The sequence below is a fragment of the Mauremys mutica genome, chromosome 8 (genome assembly GCF_020497125.1).
Source record: "Mauremys mutica isolate MM-2020 ecotype Southern chromosome 8, ASM2049712v1, whole genome shotgun sequence".
Lineage (NCBI taxonomy): Eukaryota > Metazoa > Chordata > Testudines > Geoemydidae > Mauremys > Mauremys mutica.
The window spans coordinates 30,328,092-30,352,625 of NC_059079.1; the positions used below are offsets into that span (position 1 = coordinate 30,328,092).

Consider the following 24,534-nt stretch of genomic DNA (forward strand, 5'->3'; position numbering starts at 1 on the left):
TGTCTTCAGGTGATCAAGGTAGCAAGAATTTCTTGCTAAAGCCACTAGTATACTTATGGTTGACCCTGCTATCTGCATGAACTTTGTCTCTTAAAATGGCTTTGTAAAAGCACTTTCAGTCTTTCCAAAGTTCAGTTAGGTTACTGATAAGATATAGCTACATCTGCTATAATAGCAATATAAGAACTTTGCACATGCAAGAGTCCACAAGTGAATTCTGTGCAGAGCCATACTTCCTTCTTCCACTGTAATGGAAAATAGCATTCCCCGGGTTTTGTACAGTTGGCTTTATGTGCTGTGAAATAAGATTACTTTCTACATAGCACTGGATGACATTCTTAAATTTAAATAGGGTGGTGCTTTGATCTGTTTTAGGAGGGGGATGGCATTTGCATGGCTGGAAAGGTACTTGGTGAACTGTATTACTGCAGTGGAGAGGGAAGTAAGACTGTGGAAATTGGTAGGTGAGGCTGTGCAGCAGATCAAAGGGGGCTACATGGCAATCTCCCCATGACATTGCCGCTTCTTCAGATAGGTCCATGGCTCAGGGTATGTCTGCACTACGGGATTCTTCCAATTTTACAGAAACCGGTATTTGGAAACAGATTGTATAAAGTCAAGTGCACGTGGCCACACTATGCACATAAATTCGGCAGTGTGCATCCATGTACCAAGGCTAGCGTCGATTTCCGGAGCGTTGCACTGCGGGTAGCTATCCCATAGTTCCTGCAGTCTCCCCCACCCATTGGAATTCTGGGTTCAGATCCCAATGCATGATGGGGCAAAAACAGTGTCGCAGGTGATTCTGGGTAAATGTCGTCAGTCAATCCTCCCTCCGTGAAAGCAATGGCAGACAATCATTTCGAACCCTTTTCCCTGGATTGCCCTGGCAGACGCCATACCACGGCAACCTTGGAGCCTGTTCAGACTTTTTTCACTGTCACCGTATGTCTACTGGATGCTGCTGACAGATGCAGTACTGCAGTGCTACACAGCAGCATTCACTTGCCTTCGCAAATTAGCAGAGACGGTTACCAGTCATATTGTACTGTCTGCTGCTTTGCAAATTGGCAATGATGGTTACCAGTCATATTGTACCGTCTGCTGCTGTCATGGGTGCTCCTGGCTGGCCTTGGTGAAGTCGGCCGGGGGTGCATGGACAAAAATGGGAATGACTCCCCAGGTCATTCCCTTCTTTAAGTTTTGTCTAAAGGTAGAGTCAGTCCTGCCTAGAATATGGGGCAAGCCTACTAAAGAACCAAAGAGGCAAACGGCCGCTCCGGGTCAGAGCCCCAGACATCCCGCAGAAATGATGAGCTACATGTCATTCTAGGGGGTGCCCCTGCAACAACCCCACCCCTTTCTTCCCTCCTCCCCCACCCCTCCTGGGCTACCGTGGCAGTTATCCCCCCATTTTTGTGATCAAGTAATAAAGAATGCAGGAATAAGAAACTGACTTTATTGCATCTGCAATCAGAGATAAAAGGGGGGAGGCAGCCTCCAGCTGCTATGATATTCCAGGCAACACTGAATCTCCATTAGATAAAGCTTAAAGAAGGGAATGACCAGGAGTCATTCCCATTTTTGCCCAGGCGCCCCCGGCTGACCTCACCGAAGCCAGCCAGGAGCACTCACGGGATGATGATGACAGATACCAGTCATATTGCACCATCTGCCATTGAGGAGGGGAGGGGATGCTGCTGTTTAGCACTGCAGCACCGCGTCTGCCAGCAGCATCCAGTAGACATACGGTGACATTGAAAAAAGGCGAGAAACGATTTTTTTACCTTTTCTTTCATGGGGAGGGGGCTGACGACATATACCCTGAACCACCCGCGACAATGTTTTTGACCCTTCGTGCTTTGGGAGCTCCGCCAAGAATGCAAATGATTTTCAGAAAGTGCAGGAACTGTGGGATAGCTGGAGTTGGCCCCGAACCCATGTAAGGTGCCCCTTTCTACCCAGGCTGGGGAGGGGGACCTCTGCAGAGAGACTCTTGAACTCTGGGGCTGCACTGACCCGGGGCAGAGACTTTTGGATTGTGGGACTTTTGGGACTGTAGGTGATTTGGGGGTTGCTGGACTCAAGGGCCCCGAGAGAAGGACAAGGCCCAATTTGCTGGGGTGGGTCTTTGCTCACGGTTTGACCTATGAACTCTAGTTGAGGTATTTTCCCAGTTTAATGTTGTTTATCTCATGTAATTAAACCTTTTCTGCTACACCAAGAGTCTGTGCTTGCGAGAGGGGAAGTATTGCCTCCTCGAGGCGCCCAGGGGTGTGTGTAAGATTTTCCCAGGTCACTGGGTGGGGGCTCGAGCTAGTTTTGCATTATGTTGTGGGGAAGGGACCCCTATGTATTGAACCCGGCCCTTGCTGCTATCGTTTCGGCCCGGCAGAAGGGTTACACATGCAAGGAGGCAATTACTTACTTTGGAACTGTTCAACAATTGTACAATCTCTTCAGTAGCAGTCCACAAAGGTGGGAAATTCTGAAGCAATATCTTCCTGTTTCACTGCATGGGATGCCCGAAACTAGATGGTCTGTACAGATTGATGATGTTGAACCAGTTGCACAGCATTTGAATTCAATGAGAGGCTTTAAATGAGCTTGAATCTCTCGATCTCACTGCACAGGCTCGAACTGAACTTCAGTCTATTCAGAAGCACATGTCCAAATTTGAATGCATTCTGATATTATCTTTGTGGATGAAGCTACTTACAATGATCCACCAAACTAATCTGGTAGTTGAAGCACGCAAGGCTACACTTGATGTTGAGAGGGATAACACTGAAAGTCTTATCAATGACATTCAACAGATTTGTGAACAATGGGATACGATTCTGAGTCCAAATTACTAGCATGGAATATTGGCATTTCATCTGAGTTCATCTGAGTTCTCCATCAATCACAACTTACTTACTGAATCCAATGCCAAGCAGCATTATAGGATCAGTGTCTTCCTTGTCATTATTGACTCTATTGAATCAGGTCTTACACGTCAGTTTGAGTCACTGTGACTAATTTGTACCCTTTTGGGGTTTCTTTGGCAGTTCAACAGAGCAATGACGATCTACTTCCTGCAGCTGAACAATTTCAGCAACAGTACAACAAAGAAATCTCAAAAGACCTCAGTGACGAGGTCATCTTCCTCAAACGGATATATTCTATGAACTTTCAATTGGATTTCAAGCCAAAGGAATTGCTTCAAGAAATACTCAAACTTGGACTCTGTGGGGTGTTTCCTAATACCACAATTGCATTGTGTATTTTTGTCAGTTTGCCTGCATCAGTGGCTTCAGGTGAACAACACACCCTCAACGTGTTGAAGCAGGTAAAGAGCTATCACAATTCAACTATAAAAACAATGAGGAGTCTGGTGGCTAACTGATAAAGACTAACAGATTTATTTGGGCATAAGTTTTCGTGGGTAAAAAACCCACTTCTTCAGATGCAAGAAGCGTGTTTTTTACCCATGAAAGCTTATGCCCCAATAAATCTGTTTGTCTTTACAGTGACACTGGACTCCTTGTTGTTTTTGTGGATACAGACTAACACGACTACCCCTCTACGTTTAACTATGAGACAAAAGCCTGCTTAATATCAACTGTGACATTGCACAAAAGCTAGAAAAGCATTTGTTAAATAAAAAAAATTCAAATTGTCTCACTCAGATTTTTGGTGTCTTATTTTGTTTTCATGTGTCGTCATTTTTTATTTTTATTGTGGCTAGGGGCCTCAAAAGTTGGAAGTGGCCCAGGCCTCTCTGGACCTCTGAGAGGGCCTAAGTACATAGCTGTTGTATTGATCAGAGTTTTCTCATAGAAATTCAGAACTGCCGTGTTTGCAAGTTGATTCACGATACTGTAAAATGTAAATTCCTTATAAACTATTTACAATATATTCATGACAACACAACATTGGTCACTTCAGGATGCATCAATTGGATGAGGAAATAGTTCAGATTCATATTATTACAGTCTTTGGGAATTTCCCCTAGTGTATTAATATATAACCTGACACCATCAGATTGAACGCAGTTATGCAATCTTGATTTACATCGCACATCCTTATATGCTGGTGCTTGCCATAAAATGTACAAACTCTTCTGTGTAAATAAGCAATTGTATAAATAGCGCTGCTGTGTGATCATTTTCATAATAAAAAATTGTGGGGAACGGGACAATGAGGGTGTTTAAGAGCTTGGTTCTTTTATTTCTAGTACCTGTGGTGAGAGGTTCTATGGTACAGCTGAAAAATGGTGGCTATGAGGATATTGTTATTGCAATTAACCCTGAGTTACCAGAAGATCACAATATCATTAGAAACATACAGGTAAGAACATTTGTATATTTGTCATTCAGTGATATTCAGACTTCCAAATTTCTACCTCTAGATTAGCAGTAATCTTAAAAGACTAGTTCCAGCCCCCATTAATGTCAAGGGTTGGTTTTTTTTATTGTTTTTTATTTTCATGGGAACTAGATCAATTCTATGGCTAGTAAATTTGTTCTTAGCTTGAATTTTTATTCAAGTGCTGCTGTTAATGAAATTACTGTATTCATCTCTTGAAGGAATATTATGGCTCAGGGTCAGGCTGATTCTATGTATCACCTCCTTCTTAATTACTTCTTTCCAAACCATGAGTACCTTAGCTTAGAGCAGGAGTAGGCATGCATGCCAAAGGCAGCACACGAACTCACTTTCAGAGGCACTCACACTGCCCGGGTCCTGGCCACCTGTCTGCGGGGAAGGGGGGCTCTGCATTTTAATTTAATTTTAAACGAAGCTTCTTAAACATTTTAAAACCTTATTTACTTGACATACAACAGTAGTTTAGTTATATATTATAGACTTATAGAAAGAGACCTTCTAAAAATGTTAAAATGTATTACTGGCATGCCAAACCTTAAACTAGAGTGAATAAATGAAGACTTGGCACAGCACTTCTGAAAGGTTGCTGACCCCAGGACTAGAGAATCTCCAGAACATGGATATTTAATTGCCAATTACTGAACCTCCATTACAATGCTTGCCATTTCCTTTTATCCCTCCTTTCCCCCAGTCCTTGCAGGCATTCACTGTGTTCTTAAAAACCCTTGGTGTGTGTGTATATGTGTGGGTGAGTGTGTGTGTATATATATATATATATTTCTGTTTGTAGTTATTATTTTAAGTTCTCAGTGTCACAGTGTAGATCTTTGCTCCATGTTCACATGATTTGGTCAATGAGCATTCACTTGCTGTAAAGAGCACAATAAACTGAGGGAGGCATAGCCATTAACTAGTGACTCCCAAACTACTCAGGAGACATGGGGAAGGAGCAAGGAGGAGGGGAATAGTGACAAAGTAGTGCCCACTGTAGAGGCAGGAAGAAACTAGAACCTAATAGAAGTGGAGCAGAGAAATGAGGACTCCCAGGGAGAAGAAAAAGGAAACCACTGGTTATTACTATTTATTATTTTATTTGATTCATCAAGCACCACAGTACACTTTACAGATTAATGAAAAGGACTGGTCCAGGACTGAACCATCCTTCACCTCAAGCCCATGTAACTTTTTTGAGGAAATTTCATGTTTGGAAGGATCTCTTTCAGGTTTTAGTTTAAGGGCTAGATTGTGTTTTTTATCATAAGCCCTGAGAAAGGGACAGTGTATATTTGCACTGTCTTACGAGAAATCCAGAGTCTTTCAGAGTTACATTTTGGTCTCTCCTTGCTCCACGAGGGAAATAATCTGTCCCAGCCTTTCCCTTGGCCAAGGTTGGTTTCTTTCTATGCTTTCATATATTTAATGTTATTTTATGTACTCTTCTTTCCTGGCAAGGCTAAACTACTCATCGCCTCTACCATTCAATTTGTAATTCATAAATCTTTTCTTTCCCTAACAGGACATGGTCAAAGAGGCTTCTACTTACTTGTTCACTGCTACAAAACAGAGATTTTTTTTCAAGGCTGTAAAAATTATAATTCCTCTGCATTGGCTGCCAAAACCTGAGTATTTACAGGTAAAAACAGAGTCATATGATAAGGTAAGACTTAGAGTATTTGTTGTGTTCATACGCTTAAGACATAGGGTCTTGTCTACAAGGTGGAGTAATGCACACTATGGAGGTATGATTTCTAAACCACACTAACATGTTGCTCATTAATTAATCCCTGTAGGCCCTGCTGGTATGCATTAAGGTTCCCTGATGCACTTTAACGAAGTGCTGCACTTTAGATATTTCCCCCCCCCCGTAGTGCGTGTTACCCCACCTTGTAGACAAGCCCGAAGTTTTTCCAATAATGAGGGAATACAAATTACTACTTTTAGAATTTGCATTGCCCACTAATGTCCAGTCCTGCAGTCCTTACCCAGGGGAACAATCAATGGGAGTGTTCTGTGAGTAAAAGCTGCAGGATGAGCCCATTCAACAGAATCATCTGCCACCCTCCATTTCCTGCTGCTCTTTAAACAAGGGCTATTTTATTTTCAGGCAGATGTTATCGTGGCTAATCCTTTCTTGAAGTACGGAGATGATCCCTACACGCTGCAATATGGAGGATGTGGGGAAAAGGGACGATACATTCATTTCACTCCCAACTTCCTGTTAAATGACAGTTTGTATAACATCTATGGATCACGAGGTAGCACCATCTATTGGACCTTAATTTTCTGCTTTAATTGTCATAAATATGCAATGGCCAAGATTCTCCAAAGTGACTAGTTACTTTGGATGTCTCAGTTTTTGGTTGCCCAACCTGCGAAACTTTAAAAGAACCTGGTTTTTCACACAGTGTTGAACATCAAGCTCCCTGGATGAGTCTTAAGTTGAACACTCAGAAATGAGGGCACCTAAAATGACCAGTTTCTTGAAAATTCTGGCTAATAATTTTACAATAAATGAGGGTTGTTTTTCCTCATAAATCATTGCTTTGACTTGGAAATAATCTATATCCTAACATTACAATGCAGTAAACTAATCTGAGAGTTGCAGTGAGTGTAACCTGGGGGTGAACATGCAGGTAAAACCAGTCTCAGTGGATTCTAGAATAGACCAAACTCTCATGAGCGGATCCTGCTCTGAGGACGTAAAAGTTTTTATTGGAACTTCTGAAAGTTACATTTGCCCAACTACCCTTCTTGTAAGTGCACATTCACAAGGAATTAACAATATTCCCATTTTGATTTCATCAGCACGTTTTTTGACTGCATGGGCATTGTCTATGCAAGGCATTAATAAGCAAATAAAAAAGACCCAATAGAGACCTCTCAGTTTTGTGCAGTGTAACCTGCTGTCATAACAATGACGTTCTCCTATGCCCATTTAACCAATATAGTGTCCAATTTATTTATCTCTGTTCCATACACAAATTAGAATCAATCATTTATGTGTTTCTTTTATAATAGAGCTAGGTCAAAACCAGTCCCTTAAATCTGAACCATGGTAAAGGTGAAAGGTGATTTGGATTCAAATCCAAGACGAACCTGCATTAGCTTGGATCAAAAATGTAGAGGTCTGTTGGCCTAAAATGGTGGAAATCTCACAAGAACAGTCTTTCTCATCAGATTTCTGGCAGTTTGGGACAAAAAGCTCCTTAGAATAATTCATTGGATTCTAGTTAAGTCAAATATAAACCCAAATTCTAGCTGGGTGAAGCATTGAACTCAAACCTTGAATTCTGCCTTAAACTTCATCTGAGCTGAGCTCTGCTTCCATGGCCCATCTTTAGTTCAAAGCTCTTTAGTTAGACAAGATTATATACATTCTCCACATCAATGACTTTACCAACACCTGCAAGAAAGGGGGTAAATTGTCTTGGTGAGACAGTTTGGTTTTCTGCAAAAGTATTCTGGTTGTCTAACCTTTTACGCCTTTTCCGCCTTCAACTATCTACATAATCCTTAGTTTTACCCTAAACTGAAATTAAACTAACTTCTCCATGGTTTTCTAATATACACCTTTTCCTTTGTGTTATATAAGAGCCAAGAATTATGATTTTAAAAGACATGGGTAACATGAGAAACCTTGCTTGATACCTGGAATAGTCAGAAACTACTGTATGGAAACAGATCTTTACTTTAGGTCTGTTAATATTCTGGGAGGGTTAATCTGAACACAGTGAGCTATTTGGGTTTAAAGCCAGATCCCACAGTGAGTCCTGTGTGGGCACATGGGTATGTCCAAGCAGAGGCTATTGTAGGATTGGGCCTAAATTTGTTTAAATGATCTATGGAAATATAAAGTAAACTGTAGAGTGTTGTTGTATTTAGAATTCATGTATGCTCCTACTTTTCCACAGCCAAAGTTTTTGTCCATGAATGGGCCCATCTTCGTTGGGGAGTATTTGATGAATACAATAATGATGCACCTTTCTATGTGTCTGTAAACTCTGGAAAAGCAAGTGTTGAAGCAACTAGGTACCAATGTTTTTATATTTTGTCTTCAGCTGATGAAATTTTAAATAGCTCAGTGATACTTGGCACATACTTGATATCTGTGTTCAATCTGTACTTTGAGCTCTACGTGAAGAGTTTTGTCGAGTTATTGTTCATAGAATTAAAAAAGAAGCTATAGGACAATGTTTAACTAACAATATTGCTGCCCACAGATAAGTCTCATTGAATTATCACTATCATTTTGTAATGCATCACATTCTTACCACTAAATGAGCTTTTAATTTAGGTGCAATTACAGATTTGAGTTCCTGTTCTCTACATTCTGATTTACCCTGGCTTTATCAAATAGCAGTTAGCATGTAGTAAATAAGAATGGTTTTTTCTCAAGTTCCTCAGGGGTGGGGGGGAGATCCTGGAAGTTCCAAACCATTCTCACTTGTTCATGTTTAGTGTTATAAAAAAGGGACATGTTCAAAGTACACACCCCATTATTGCCCTGTTTTAGTGCTATTACTATCTTATGATAATGTTCTCTAGATTCTGCATATTTAAGTGGTTTTTTTAAATGTTCAACTCTGTCAATGAGAAACAAAAAACAGAGTGAGACTGGATATCTCAGTGAGTTTGAAATGGGATACAGAACTTTTCACCTCTCAGGCACTGATCTGAACTGGAACCATACACAAGTCACTTGTTGACCACTGTGAAATGAATTGCTGTTTTCAGTCCAATTCCTAATGGACAAGTATCAATATCACCAAACTTCTGTACTGCAATTGGCACTCTAACTGGCAGTCACCACTGAAGGAGACTGTAACAGGGCTCCCTGCTCCGCCCTTTCAAACACTGCAAACCATCTGGACACTTTCCAGGTTTATAAGAATGAGTATGTTATTTATTAGGTCCCTTCCACCAGTTCCTCAGTACAGCCTTGGGCAGCAACGTACGAGTGTACATAAACTTCCCCATAGCCCACTCTCTGGGGTGGCAGAGGGAAAGATCTCCTCATGGTGAGCCCCTGTATCTCCTGGCATCCTCCCTCTTGCACTTCCTTCCTGCCTCTTAACTGCTCCCAGCTGATGGGTTGATTGCTCACATTAGCACATCAGCCCTGTGTCTAATTAAGCCATTCAGCACCCGTCTCCCAGTTAAGTTCACTCCAGGGGGAATAGCTAGTACCTTGGTGATCAGAGTGTTGGGTGAGCTCTAGCCCTAGAACTCTGTCCCAGAGACAGTGATTGAATGGGCATGGAGAAGCTAGTACCAGTTCACCTCAGGAGAGGGTCCTTCATGTCTGGATTGAGGCATATTGATGGAGTAGTGGAGGCATTTGCACTGTTATTCTTCACATAGATGGTGTTTCACACACAACCTATAAATAATTTCTTGAGGATGCCTCTGGAGAAAACAACAACAAAAAAGGCTACCAGTATTTTATTATTGTGACCACTTGTAAATTAGATTGTAAAGTCTTTGGAGCAGAGATGGTGTCTAACATGGGTGGCGGGTATCAAAGGCAGGGGAAGCTAAGCTTACCCAGACTGCCTGCATGGCCCCACCCACAATCCTCCCCTAGATCCCCTCCTGCTTCCGGCCTCGCTCTGCTGTGGCTCTTCCTTCTCGTGTGGCTGGGGCCTCGGGCCAATGGCACTGGAACCAGGCACCCGGGGGCATTGCCCTCCCACTTTTTGAAAGTGGATGGGCCTGGTCAGACCCCACCTCTTCCCCTACTCTTCCCCCCTCAAGGCCCACCCCCTGGCCAGGCCAGCATTGAGTCCAGCTGGGGAGCCCGGGCAGCTATGGGGAGCCGTGGCAGACCCTCCACTTGCCCGGTGTGCGGGTGGAGGGTGGAGGGGCTGAGAGCAGCCCCTAAGCCATGTCCCCACTGCCCAGAGCAGGAGGAGGGTCTGTGACTCCAGGCCAGCTCCCTACAGCTGCCTGCACAGCTCTCCCTGACCCGGCTCCGGCCACGGGTGGCCCTCAGAGTTGCAGCCTGGCCATGATAAGAGCTGCGCAAGCAGCTAAGAGGTACCATGGACCCTCCACCTGCCCACAGCTGCCCATCCAGCTCTTATAATGGCCTGCACCCTGGCTGGAGCCGGGTCAGGGAGAGCTGCATGGGCAGCTGTGGGGAGCCTGAGTCCCTCCACCTGCCCTGGGCAGGGGGCCTGTGACATGAGCAGGGGCTGCTTCTGCCTCCACCTTGGGTGTGAACCTCCGGACCTCCCCCTCTTGGGAGGGCTCCAGGGCTCTTGTCCAAGGCTGGGGCTAGTGGGGGCCGGCCTGCAGCCAGGGACCCCAGGCGGCTGGAGCCGGTGATTGTGCTGCCCACCCACTGCACTGCAGCCTGCACTCAGCTGCCTACCCGCCTACCTGCCTGCCACTCTGGGGCTGGGGACCGGGCTGTGCTGCCCATCCACCAGGCGCTCCGGGAATGGAGGGGAGGCCTCTGGGCTCCAGGGGGGGAAGGTGGGCAGGAGGGGCAGGGCCCCAGGCAGAAGGGATGGGGCGGCCTGGGGCCTAGCCTCCCCAAGTCCGTGGTTCACCCACCGCCCATGGTGCCCAACTAATGCCAATCGTGTTTGGAGGCTTTCGGCCTATCATGATTCAAATAATAAATAACAGATTTATTTATTATTATTATAGCTCAGTAGTTTGAGCGTTGGCCTGCTAAACCCAGGGTTGTGAGTACAATCCCTAAGGGGCCCATATAGGGATTTGGGGCAAAAATCTGTCTGGGGATTGGTCCTGCTTTGAACAGGGAGTTGGACTAGATGACCTCCTGAGGTCCCTTCCAACCCTGATATTCTATGATTATTTGTTGATTATATGTGGCTTGTTAGCTAAGCCTCTTTCTATCTCACCTTCCTTCAGATGTTCAGCTGATGTCACTGGTAAATATATACTCCAAAGCTGCGTGGGAAACAGCTGCACGACAAGAGAATGCAAATATGATCAACAGACAAAGCTGTATGAAGCTGGATGTAAATTTATACCAGATAAAACACAAATTTCCCCAGCATCTATAATGTACATGCAAAGCCTCCCTTCTGTAAGTATTGTTACTGCTTTTTGACCCAATTGGATAGCCAATATTCTGGGTCTTATAGGTTGTTTCCATTAGGAGAAACTGATATGGAGTAAAGTATTTCTTTGATGCAATCCTGTTTGTTTACAAAGAATATACACAAAGTCCTGTTACTCTGAAGACAGCAGGAATCAAACAGGAGGTATTTTCTTTGTTCACAGTTCCAAGCCTCTTTCAAGCCATCACTCTGCCCCAAAAAGCTTCCCCTCTGCTTTCCGAGCAACATTTCCAGTCCTCCTTCCCCATGCCCAACATTTGCTGAAGTATAGTGAGGTGGATCCATAGGCCATCATTGCCAGGCCTATTTGCCTCATCACCCACCACCCACAAAGGATATTACTTAGGGCACTGCTTTGCCCTGCAGCTCCCCTCTACTGAGATAAAAAGTCTACATTTCAGTGATCAACCCAGTCCTATGCCAGACACAGAAGGAGAAGGTCTGCAGAGAGCGGTATCATCATATGAGTTGTGGGTTGATGTCCTTCATGGCATGGAATCATCATAGAGGTGCATGATCCATGACCAGAGTGAATTAATTGCCAAGAAGGTAATATTGGAGTGCCTCCATGGCCCATTTCACAGCTAAGTCCTCTTTTTCTATAATGGAGTAGGCCCCTCTTGGAAACAATTTGTAACTCAGAATGGGATGTGCATCAACCACTTGGGAGAAGACAGCCCCCATCCAGCTTCAGAAGCATCAGTGTGTAGAAGGAATTTCTTGGTGAAGTCCAGGCTGTATAAAATGGGCTTTCTACAGAGGTGAGCCTTTGTGGCTGAAAGACCTTCGCACAGGTTTCCGTCCAACGGATCTTTCTCGGGCTGCTGTTCTTGAGCAGATTGTTGAGAAAGGCCACAGTAAATGAGAACCCTGCTACAAACTGGTAGTAGTATCCTGCCAGCCACTGCCCATGACCTGCTGTGGACACAGACAATGGGAAGTCTCACCTTCAGGGGTCTGACAGATGGCACCCCCATGACTCCTGATTGGCTCCCCACCCTACATAAATCTAAAGAGCATTCCGGGAAGTATCCAGATAACAGCATGGATTCTCTGTAGCTCCCATGACTTCTCTGACTGTGGAGTTCTACCATGTGTTCTGGGACATCCTCAGTCCGGACCTTGCCATCATCTGGACTGAGTTCTTAGGAAGTGGGGTGACTATTCTGTTGTGCGGGCAAGGTGAACTCACCTTGCTACCAATGAAGGGGGACCTCCGTGACCTTTGGAATTGGCCTCCCATCTCTCAACATGGACTAGAAGTTCCCAGTGAAGGCCATCTTGCTGCAGCTGGGGTCCGTGCTGGTGGATGTGGTCCACCCTGACAAGACCTACACCATCCCGGGCCATCCTATCTTCAACAAACTTTATCTGGTCTGGGACCTCCTCGACCGTGGGTGTAGGGATGGTCTGTCATTCACCCTCCTGTCCGTTGACCAGGAGAAGGCATTTGACAGGGTGGAACATGGTTATCTCCAGGGCACTCTGCGGGCATTCAGCTTCAGGCCCCAGTTTGTGGGTTTTCTCCAGGTCCTGTATGTCTCCGTGGAGTGCTTGGACAGGCTCAACTGGACTCTGACTGAACCTGTCAGCTTCGGGCAAGGGATGTGTCAGAGATGTCTAAGGTCAGGCCAGCTGTACACTCTAACCATAGAGCCCTTCCTCCATCTCTTCTGTAGGAGGTTAACAGGGTGGGTGCTCCATGAGCCACAGTTGGGAGCGGTCCTGTCAGCGTATGCTGATGACATACTCCTCCTGCCACTGCCACCCATTTAAAATTTTTAAGAAAAGTCACTGGATAATCTTCAGGCCCCATCTTCATGAATCTGACCAGCACGAGGGCCAAGGCCAGGCCCGTGTCCACCAGACCCATAGTGGGAGATCAGCCATTGTGGGAAGCTGCAGTCCGGTCACGCCCTGTTGCACCAGCCTTTGTCGCTGCTGCTGCTGAGCAGCTAAGTCTCAAGTCAGTTGCTGCTGCTGAGTGGCCAGTTGCTGTAGGAGCCGCTGTTGCTGCTGGTGTTGGTGGGTGTTCCGCTCTACCATTGATTTCAGTAGTTGCTCCATGTCCATACTGCTGGGGAGTCTCTTCCTTACGTGTGCTGTTTTTTCCCTTTTCCCTTCCCACAGTGCTAGGTCTGCATCCTCCCCCAAGTTTGTTCTGCATGGGCTGCCTCTGTAGTGCCCCCTTGTGGCCCTTCAGGGTATCATTCATCTAGCTGCAGGTCTCTGCTGATATGTTGCTATGTCTAGGGGCTTTTCCCCTCTGGGCAATGCTCACCTGTTGAGTCCTACCCCTTCCAAAGGAATCAGGAACAAAACAACAAAAAACACAACTCAAAACAGAGGTGTCTGATGAAACTTATGTGGGACCCAGCCTTTCTGTTCAAGGCTTGTCTCCAAACAGTTCTTGCTTCTGCTGATCCCCCAGGAGCTGTTTGTCCCTTCTAGCAGGAGCTTGTCAGGCCAGCAAGCTGGCTCAGACTCTGATCTGAAACCAGGCTTCTCTCTGGAGAAGCAGAGTTCTGCTCTTCTTCCTGGGCAGCCCTGAGTTTAGCTAAGTTTCCTTTAGCTCCTCTCTCCGTGCCTGACATTTGCTGTTGCTGTAGTGGGATGGGGCCAACTGGGTCCATAAGTTCTCATTAACCCTTTCATTGCCAGTGTGGGGCCTATCTGTCCCATCACAGGTGTATGGAAATACCCTGACGTTGTGGAAACTTTTGCTCCCGTTTGGGTCAGATAACAAAGTTACCCAGCTGGGGCATTTTCTGTTACAACATTGAGAAGGTTTATTCCTTTGTGACAGTCTAATCCTGTGATGTGCTAAGCTCCCACTAAAATGTACGGATATTGAGTGTGCTCAGCAACTTGCTAGAGGTGCTCTCCGCATCTTACTCTGGAGCTTTGAAAATATTCTGTGGGCTAAATTCTTCCCTGCTGGGAGTAGCAAGGGGGCACAGACACAACAAGATGTTCATCCTCTTTAAAAGTATTCCTGCCAGACAGGAAGATCAGAGGGTTTTTGTTTTGAAAACTTTTTTCCCCTTCTGCATAATTTTCCCCTGGCAGAGTGTGTTGTGTCCCAGGTGTAGAGCCTTATGTATCAATTCACTGAGACTCCATAGTAACTACATAACTGTGAACTTTACTGATGATGTCTGCATTGCCAGGACACCCTTACAACACTGATTAAATACAGGTATGTTTACACTGCACTCAGAGGTATGAAGGAAGTTCAGGCACGCATATTGGTGCTAGCTTTAATCTAGCTAGCGAGGCTAAAAATAGCAGTGAAGATATGGTGCAATGGACAGTGGTGCAGGCTAGCAATGTGGAGTATATATCCAGGGTTCTGGATGGGTTTGTACAGCCCAGGCTGCCACATCTTTACTTCTATCTATAGACAAACTAGCTGGGTTAAAGATAGCATGTGTATGCCCGCCTGAGCTCCGGTCATACCTCTGATTGCAGCGTGGACATACCTGTGTAACCCCTGAGACAGATTCTTTGGGAACACTCTTCTTTGGTGACTTCTTCCAGGGTCCAGGACATAGAAATATTTTATTCTCTATAGCCTTTAGAGCAGGCAAAAAACTTCTGTATTTGTGGTTGTCATGAGCAATGGAAAAATAGTAGACTGTGATTTGCTACTACATGTGTTCACTTGCTTTTCAGTAAGCATTCTTCTTTTCCAATTGGCTTCTTTTAGGTGGTTGAGTTCTGTGATCAAAATACTCATAATGAAAAGGCTACAAATATGCAGAACAAAATGTGCAACTACAAAAGCACCTGGGAAGTAATTATGAACTCTACTGACTTCAGTAACACCTCTCCAATAAATAGCGCAAGTCCTCCATTTGAGACCTCCTTCTCATTGCTGCAGACCAAAGACAGAGTAGTCTGTCTAGTACTTGATGTTTCTGGGAGCATGGCTGAGGTAAGAATAAACATATAAGTTCTTTTTTTAAGCAGAACTGCTTAGAAACATTTAGGCAGTTATAAAACAATGTGGCGTGTATATATATTGCAGTATTTTCTTTAATCAATATTTCCATAATCATCCTTTATTCTTTAAGAAAAAATTGAGGCCACTATTTCTCCCATAATACATATTTAGGGATTGCTAAAAGGAAACTCATCAAATTCCTAAAAATGATATGCCAGACTTGGTCTCTTTTTCATTACAAAATATACCTTGTGCTCCTCTTTTTAGTTTCAGATCCAGAATGTCAGAACCACTATACTTTCCCAAAACAGAAAATATATCATAGATGCAAGTTTCATGATATTTTTCATGTGACTCTCAAATTATTTTAAAAATAAATATGTCACTAGGTAAAGCAAAATAAAAATGAAATGCTTTTTCTCATAATCATTCATCCTAATGAATCAAGAATTTGCATTGTCATAAAGTGATGCTGGATTAACCAGGGTGAGGCTTTTTTTTTAATTTAAATTTAGCACAATTCTCATCTTGCAGAGGCTGCTACAGGTGATATGAGCCTGAAAGAGACTCTCAATCTGTTTAGGGCCTCAAATTTACCATTCTTAAAGTAAATCCAATATAACCTCCCTGAATAAGGTGTGTTCATATGTATAAATATCACTTAGAAGTGAGAGTCATGTGATAAGTTTGCCACAGTTTTTGCAATTTATCCTGTACCTTTTCAAGCTTCACCTGCCTTCTGCCCATAAATCCATCTCCCCAGGTTTTATTCTTACATTCCAAACCCACTGCCCAGCTTCCAAGAGCTATTTTTATATGAACCTCTGTTGTATTATTTCCCTAATATACAGAATTTCCTCATCCCTAATTTATTTGTTTCAAACATTCAGTCCAGAGCTAGTGACAACGTCTGTTCTCAAATATGTTACAACTTTCAAGTTTGATATCTCACAGACCTTCAGGGCTAGAAATAGGACCTACCCACAGGTATATCTCTGGGAAGAGAAGATCCTCAGCTTCCCTGTGGGAGGCACAACATCCTTTTGTGCCCTGGAGAGGCCCCAGATATCTCGCTTTAAAATTGTGGCATCTTAATGTCTGGGGAAAAAAGTATGTAATTTTTAGACATCTTTATGAACCCTCTATGGGTTGAATAATGATAACAAAGGCACCTGGCTTTACAGGTGGGGGATAAAAAGTAGTCCCAATATTAAAAAATTAAAACCTCTCTAAAACATTCCAAGAATGCTTTTTTCTATCATACCGAATATAGTCACTCAAAATTTCATCATCGAAGAATAACATTAGAATCCCCAGTTCATGCTATATCACACTATCATGTGCTCCATATATATTATTATATAGTATAAATAAGTGTTCTACTATAGCTTTCTTTAAAATACAAATATTTCTAGATCACAAGTGAAAATGAATGTGGTGTTCTCTAATAATTATCCATCCCCAGCTCACAACCAAATGTTTTGATACAGCTGGCATTCCTTCTTCTGGAGAGATTTCAGACTGGAAAAGCTTATGTAGACTAGTACTATGAGCGTTTTATTGTCATTAGCATCAAATTCAACCCAAAGCTATTGAGAGGCAAACAAGTACTAGATTTCCAGAGATAAAAGATATAAATCAGCCCATCCCTTAATCTTAACATAGGAGAGGAAGAGAATCCTTAACTAGATCAAGAATAATGACAGCTAGTTTTGTAGAGAAAGGAAAACTTCCAACGGTAAACTTTATCAGCTGGTTTTCAGAAATCTGTTCAAATATTTACATTTAAAATAAACCTTTTCACTGAAATTACCAAATTTTCAAAGTGCCAAGAACCTGTGAAATAGCTTACCTAAAGCATAGGTAGGTTGAATACTGTTCTCTGAGGCTGCAGCCATTTTACCTAAACAAATTATGTGAAAGAGAAAACCTTATTTGTGAGTATCAGAGGGGTAGCCGTGTTAGTCTGGATCTGTAAAAGCAGCAAAGAATCCTGTGGCACCTTATAGACTAACAGACGTTTTGCAGCATGAGCTTTCGTGGGTGAAAAGCTCATGCTGCAATCCGACGAAGTGGGTTTTCACCCACGAAAGCTCATGCTGCAAAACCTCTGTTAGTCTATAAGGTGCCACAGGATTCTTTGCTCCTTATTTGTGAGGAATATCACCACATTATTAGAATGCTGTTTGGCTGACACTGTTTTACATCTCCTGGATGTTTCAATATGTAGATACCTTTCCAAGCTAGCAGAACAAAGTACACACCTCCACTGGTCTGGAAAGAATATGTCTGGGGATGATATGTAGGGTAGTTTGGGTTACCCAGATAGGGGGTATTTGTCTAATTTTCCATATTTTCCCCTCAAATCTCTCATCTACTCTATGGCAGGTACATTCCCATTTATCAGTACAAATTTAACAACATTAGTAATTGCTGTATTCTTGCTTTTTGCTATCTCTCTTGAAAAGCCTTGATAGTTCTAAGTATGTCCCTTTCTTTACCTGCAGTATAACCGCATTAATCGTCTCTACCAAGCTGCAGAGATATTCCTGCTACAGAGTATGGAAATGGGTTCCTGGGTTGGAATTGTCACATTCCATTCTACAGCACAAATTACATGTAATATACAACAAATAGTCAGTGAGAATGTACGCCAGAATCTTATCAAATGCCTGCCTACATCAGCTGGTGGAGGAACTAAGATCTGTGAAGGAGTGCGCAAAGGATTTGAGGTAAAGGAGAATTTGGGGGGAATGTATCCTGGAATGCAGTGATAATCAGATGGAACTAGGAGGAGTATAGTGAGTAGGAGTGGGAAGGTCATATCACCTCTGTGTGCAGTAGTACTGAGATCATTACTGGAATACTGTCTCTGGTTCTGTTGTCCACATTTCAGAAAAGATGTTGGGGAAACTGGAAGGGGTTCAGAATAGAGCTACAAGAATAATTAAAGGTTTGGAAAATGTGTTTTATAGTGAGAGACTTAGGAAGCTCAATCAAGTTAGGCCCTGAAATTGCTCCTATTGAACTAAGAAATTAACAAGGCCTTGCTATGTTTATATTAGCAAAAAAATTAAGATAGCTTTGAGAAAATCTTACAAGAATGCTTTGCCGGAATCTCAAGGCATTGTGCAGAAGATCAAAATCATATAACTTCTCATATAGAAAATCCAAATTTTGTTTATTTTAACATTGGTTTAATCATGGTTTTATTCTGAAAAAGGCTTATGTAAAATGGCACCTTCATGCGCCATGATTTCTCAAGTTATTTTCCAGAATAGAACTGCATTAAAGATAATTTTCCATAATTTCAATGGCTATGGACAGGTTTCCTCATGCCCTGTGCATATGCTGTCATTGGCAGCAGGAGCAAGAGTAGAGGCCGTCAGACACACGTTACTACTACTTGGAATGCTGGAGGGAGTGTGCTACCCTTGGACACCTCTCCCCTGAACCATCCTGTCATGTACAGGCAATGTAATTCAGACACCTTCAATTTAGTTGTTGCCACATAACAGTCTCCACTTGCAGCAGAATTCACACTTGTAAGGAAAGGATTTTGTCTTATACTTATAACAATTTTCTTTGACATAGACACTACCTGCGCTAGGGCATCTAACATTTACAATGAAGTCCTATTGCTAACACCTGAAATTCTCTTTTCAATTCAGGTGATTAAACAAAAATACTCTAATCTCTATGGTTCTGAAATTGTACTGCTGACAGATGGACAGGATGGGAGTATGAGCAGTTGCCTTACGGAGGTGAAAAACAGTGGATCGATCATTCACACCATTGCCTTGGGGCCAAGTGCTGCTCCACAACTAGAACAATTTTCAGACATGACAGGTAAATAAGTTTCTAAACTAATCCTACTTTTGGCTTGCATACTTGAAGAATGAAATGTAAAACTGGAGTGGTTTACAACTTGTAATACGAAAATAAAGTAAGGTCAACTAATTCCAGTCCTATTTACAGAATGTTTATTTTCAGCTGAATAAACACAACAATATTGGGAGCTATTGTTTATCTTTATCTGTTCTTGCTTTAAAAAAAACCTGTATCCTGATAATACCCTGCTTAATAGCGAGGTTTGATAATTATATTAGTGGAGGATGTTCCTCTAAACAAAAAGATAAGCTCGGTGTTTAAATGATTAACATTTTATTTCTGATGTTTACATAGCATAACATACGGCACATAACAAAAACCGATTGTTTTACAGTAAATGACTATTCTGAATATTTTAACAATCACATTTCAGGAGGCTTAAAGTTGTATGCCACAGATACAGTGGATTCCAATGGCCTAATTGATGCATTCAGTGGAATTTCATCAGGAAGTGGAACTATTTCTGAACAGTCTATACAGGTCTGAGTTTCAAATCTTTGTTTGTTTTCCACATTATTAATCAGTTATGGTCAATTACGAGTAATTTTAGTAGTCTATAACAGGGGTCGGCTACCTTTCAGAAGTGCTGTGCTGAGTCTTCATTTAGTCACTCTAATTTAAGGTTTTGCGTGCCAGTCATACATTTTAACATTTTTAGAAGGTCTCTTTCTATAAGTCTATAATATATAACTAAACTATTGTTGTATGTAAAGTAAATAAGGTTTTAAAAATGTTTAAGAAGCTTAATTTAAAATGTAATTAAATGGCCAGGAGCCAGACAGTGTGAGTGCCACTGAAAATCAGTTTGCATGCCGCCTTTGGCACGCATGCCATAAATTGCCTACACCTGATCTATAATCTTAACTATTGCAGTGACTGATCTTAAAATATAAACTGATATTTGGGTGGTCTGTTATATTAACAGTAAAATGAAACAGATAATGAAACAAAGAAAATTAAAATTTCTCACAATTAGCTAATGCAAAGGGATTTATATAGAGGAAGGCAGAAATACCATAGTATGTGTGGTCACTCCTGTGTAGAATGCTGTAAATAAGTGATCTTGTTACTATACTAACGTTATCAATAATGAGGAATCTATCTCAACTGCTTCTCTTCTAAACAATAGGTAACATTTTGATTCCCAGCTTTCCTGACACTTCTCATGATCTATTTCAACTCAGCAATGATTTCTTCAAAATAATTAAGGCTAGTAGCGTCTTCTATTTCTACAACAGCTCTTGGGTTGTGCTATCTATAACTTAACAACTCATCCCTCACTTTGTTAAATCTCTGCTACAGACCCAGTTTTGCATTTTGTCTGAATCAAGCATAGCAACTAATATAGGTTTGGTCATAGACTCCTTAGTTTTCTGCAATTGTATACTTGTCTTGACAAGAACTTAAGAATGGCCATACTGGGTCCATCTAGCCCAGTAACCTGTATTCCCACAGTGGTGGGTGCCAGATGCTTCAGCAAGAATGAATAGAACAGGGCAATTTATCGACTGATCCATCGTCCTCCAGTCCCAGCTTCTGGCAGTCAGAGGTTTAGGGACACTCAGAGTATGAGGCTGCATCCCTGCCTGTCTTGGCGAGTAACCATTGATGGACCTATCCTCCATGAATTTATCTAATTCTTTCTAGAACCCAGTTATATTTTGGTCTTCACAACATCCCCTGGCAACAAGTTCCACAGGTTAACTGTATGTTGTGTGAAGAAATACTTCCTTATGTTTGTATTAAACTTGCTGATTATTCATTTCATTGGGTGACCTCTGGTTCTTGTTTTATGTGAAGGGGGAACTAACACTTCCTTATTCACTTTCTCTACACCATTCATGATTTTATATACCTTTATCATATCTCCTCTTAGTCATTTCTTTTCTAAACTGAACAGTCAACGTCTTTTTATTCTCTTCCCATATGGAACCTGTTCCATACCCTTAACTATTCTTTTGGTTTGGTTTGGTTTTGTCCTTCTCTGTACTTTTTCCAATTCTAATATCTCTTTTTGTTTTTGAGATGGGGCTACCAGAACTGCACACAGTATTCAAGGTGTGGGCATATCATGGGTTTATATAGCAGCATTATGATATTTACTTTCTTATTATCTATCCCTTTCCTAGTGGTTCCTAACATTCTGTTTGTTTTTTGACTGCTGCTGCACATTGAGTGGATGTTTTCAGAGAACTATTCACAATGATTCCAAGATCTCTTTCTTGAGTGGTAACAGCTAATTTAGACCCCTTCATTTTATATGTATAGTTGGGGTTATGTTTTCCAATGTGTATTACTTTGCATTTATCAACACTGAATTTCATCTGCCATTTTGTTGCCCAATCACTCAATTTTGTGAGATCCCTTTGTAACTCGTTGCAGTCAGTTTTATAACTTTTGCAGTCAAATATTTTGTATCATCTGCAAACTTTGCCACCTCAATGTTTTGCCCTTTTTTCCAGATCACTTATGAATATGTTGAACAGCACTAGTCCAATACAGATCCCTGGGGAACCCCGCTATTTACCTCTCTCCATTCTGAAAACTGACTATTTATTCCTACCCTTTTTTTCCTGTCTTTTAACCAGTTACTGATCCAGGACAGGACCTTCCCTCTTATCCCATCACTGCTTACTTTGCTTACGAGCTTTCAGTGAGGGACCTTGTCTAAGGCTTTCTGAAAGTCCTCGTACACTATGGGCACTGGATCACTCTTGTCCACATTTGTTGACCACCTCAAAGAATACTAATACAGTAGATTGGGGAGATGTGATTCTCCTTTACAGAAGCCATATTGACTCTTGCCCAGCATATCACATTCATCTATTAGTCCGATAATTCTGTTCTTTTCTAGTTTCAACCAATTTGCCAGGTACTGGAGTTAGGCTTGCAGCTCTGTAATTGCCAGGATTGCCTCTGGAGCTTTTTAAAAAATTCAGCATTTCATTAGCTGTCCACCAGTCCTATGGTACAGAGGCTGATCAAGCAATAGGTTACATACCACAGTTAGTAGTTCTGCAATTTCATATTTGAGTTCCTTAAGAACTCTTGGGTGAATACCATCTGGTCCTGGTGACTTATTACTGTTTAATTTATCTATTTATTCCAAAAACTCCTACACTGGCACCTCAGTCTGGGACAGTTCCTCAAATTTGTCACCTAAAAAGAGTGGCTCAGGTGTGGGAACCTCCCTCACATCCTCTGCAGTGAAGATTGAATTATTTGCATCATTTATCTTCTCCACAAAGGTCTTGTTTTCCTTGAATGCTCCTTTAGCACTTTGATCGCCCAATGGCCTCATTGATTGTTTGGCAGGCTTCCTGCTTCTGATGTACTCAAACAAAACAGGAAGAGGACCAAAACAGTGGCATCATGACTAAACAGCAGAGGAAACAGATGTGCTTAGAAACAAAAAGACATGTTTTAAAAATTGGAAGTCAAATCCTACTGAGGAAAATAGAACAGAACAAACTCTTGCAAATCAAGTGCAGAAGTATAATTAGGAAGGCCAAAAAAGAGTGTGAACAGCAGCTAGCAAGAGAGACAAAAACTAACAGATTTTTTTTATTTGAGGTATACACATCTTTTGAGCCTGTCTTAGTGTTTTTTTAAAGTTTGCATGCAATTTGAAGGCATTTCACTCCTCTGACTGTTCCTTTTAATTTCCATTTAACCTCCTCATTTTTGTTTAGTTCCCATTTTCAAAATGCTGCTGTGGTGGGTATCTTTGGTATTTTCCCCCCTACAAGAATGTTAAATTTAATTATAGTATTGGTGCTATTGCCAGGCGGTTCAGCTATAGTCACCTCTTGGACCAGAAGCCGCGGCCAGATCATCCCTCGGCTCGCGCCGCTTCCTGCCTCCTGCATTGGCCTGGGACCGCGAACCGCGGCCAGTGGGAGCCGCGATCGGCCAAACTTGCCGACGCAGCAGATAAACAAACCGGGCCGGCCCGCCAGGGTGCTTACCCTGGCGAGCCGCGAGCCACCGGTTGCCGACCCCTGGTCTATACAGTGCCACAGACTCTTTGTTGCTTTTTACAGATCCAGACTAACACGGCTACTCCTCTGATACTTGGTTACTATATTTTCACATTCTTAAGCAATTGTACTCTGCAAATGGGCATTACACAAAATTTGCTCAGGGCTTCACTGTTCCACTCCCTGCAATGGCTAGTCCACGTGGCCCTCACCCTCCTGCTAGTTCCCCAGGTGTGGAGGCACGGTGCCTCCTTTGCACAACCCTGAGCTCTGCACAGAACAGCAGAGACCTGCTCATCGTGGTGCCAACAGGCCTGTTACCGCATTAATGCTCCTCTGTCCCCTCTTCCAGCAGTGGGCCAGTTGTCCACCAGCCAGTCAAGGTGCCCTCTGAATAAACAAAATATTGATTTGTTCTCCTCTGTAAGAGGAAAATGAACCACTCTCAAATTACTGGTATTTTAAGTGTTTATCTGCTAACTAGCCATAAAGCATATTTTATTTGTCTCCTAGCTTGAAAGCACAGCTCAGAGTGTCGCCGTCAAGCAGTGGATGAATGGTACAGTGACTGTGGATAGCACTGTGGGAAAGGACACCTTCTTTGTAGTTACATGGGATGGAAGCACATCTCCACCAGACATTTTACTGCGGGACCCCAAAGGGAAAGAATATAGAACGTCTAACTTCACAGTTAGTAATATAAACCTCCGAACAGCTCGACTGAGTATAGCCGGCACTGCAGAGGTAAAGACTAAACTTTGTTTTATTATCCAGACATGTTAACATTTCATAGACTAAAATGCACCATCTCTTTTTAGAAGTTATAAACACATATTCCTAATGAACCAATTTTATCCTTGGTGTAACTCGACTGACTAGCAATGGAAGTTGGGTATCTAACTGTCATTTGTGCTGTTCCTAATTTTTTATTATGCTCTACACACATCCCAAGTATACAAGACTGCTGGACAAAATATTGAATTGAGGGGAAGTTAAGGTAGAGAGTACATATCTCCTTCCAAGAATGTGATAATTCTCAAACATCCACCACTAAAACTGAGTAAATTCAGACATAAGGTTAAATTTAAAAGAAACCAAATATTTGACAGCACGAAGAATAAGTAAGGTACCCAAATTACCTTAGCTGTGGTCCTGTAGCAATACCCTAACTGCCCTTTGTGCCTTGGAAAATAAGATAATTAACTAAGGGAAATACAAAGCTGCCTTTAGAATAATGAAGTCTTATAATAAT

General features: G+C 42.4%; 1 protein-coding gene across 1 annotated transcript in view; it reads left to right on the forward strand.

Moving 5' to 3' along the window:
- The first annotated feature begins 4,180 nt into the window (after window positions 1–4,180).
- The window catches only part of LOC123376060 (calcium-activated chloride channel regulator 1-like), a 34,562-nt gene continuing 14,208 nt past the window's right edge, over window positions 4,181–24,534 (forward strand). The window contains exons 1-10 of the mRNA XM_045027715.1: window positions 4,181–4,332; window positions 5,888–6,028; window positions 6,476–6,626; window positions 8,283–8,400; window positions 11,254–11,431; window positions 15,175–15,402; window positions 17,919–18,143; window positions 19,083–19,260; window positions 19,676–19,782; window positions 23,796–24,026. Coding sequence (XP_044883650.1) covers window positions 4,183–4,332; window positions 5,888–6,028; window positions 6,476–6,626; window positions 8,283–8,400; window positions 11,254–11,431; window positions 15,175–15,402; window positions 17,919–18,143; window positions 19,083–19,260; window positions 19,676–19,782; window positions 23,796–24,026 — 1,707 coding nt within the window. The 5' untranslated portion in view covers window positions 4,181–4,182. The remainder of the gene's footprint in view (window positions 4,333–5,887; window positions 6,029–6,475; window positions 6,627–8,282; window positions 8,401–11,253; window positions 11,432–15,174; window positions 15,403–17,918; window positions 18,144–19,082; window positions 19,261–19,675; window positions 19,783–23,795; window positions 24,027–24,534) is intronic.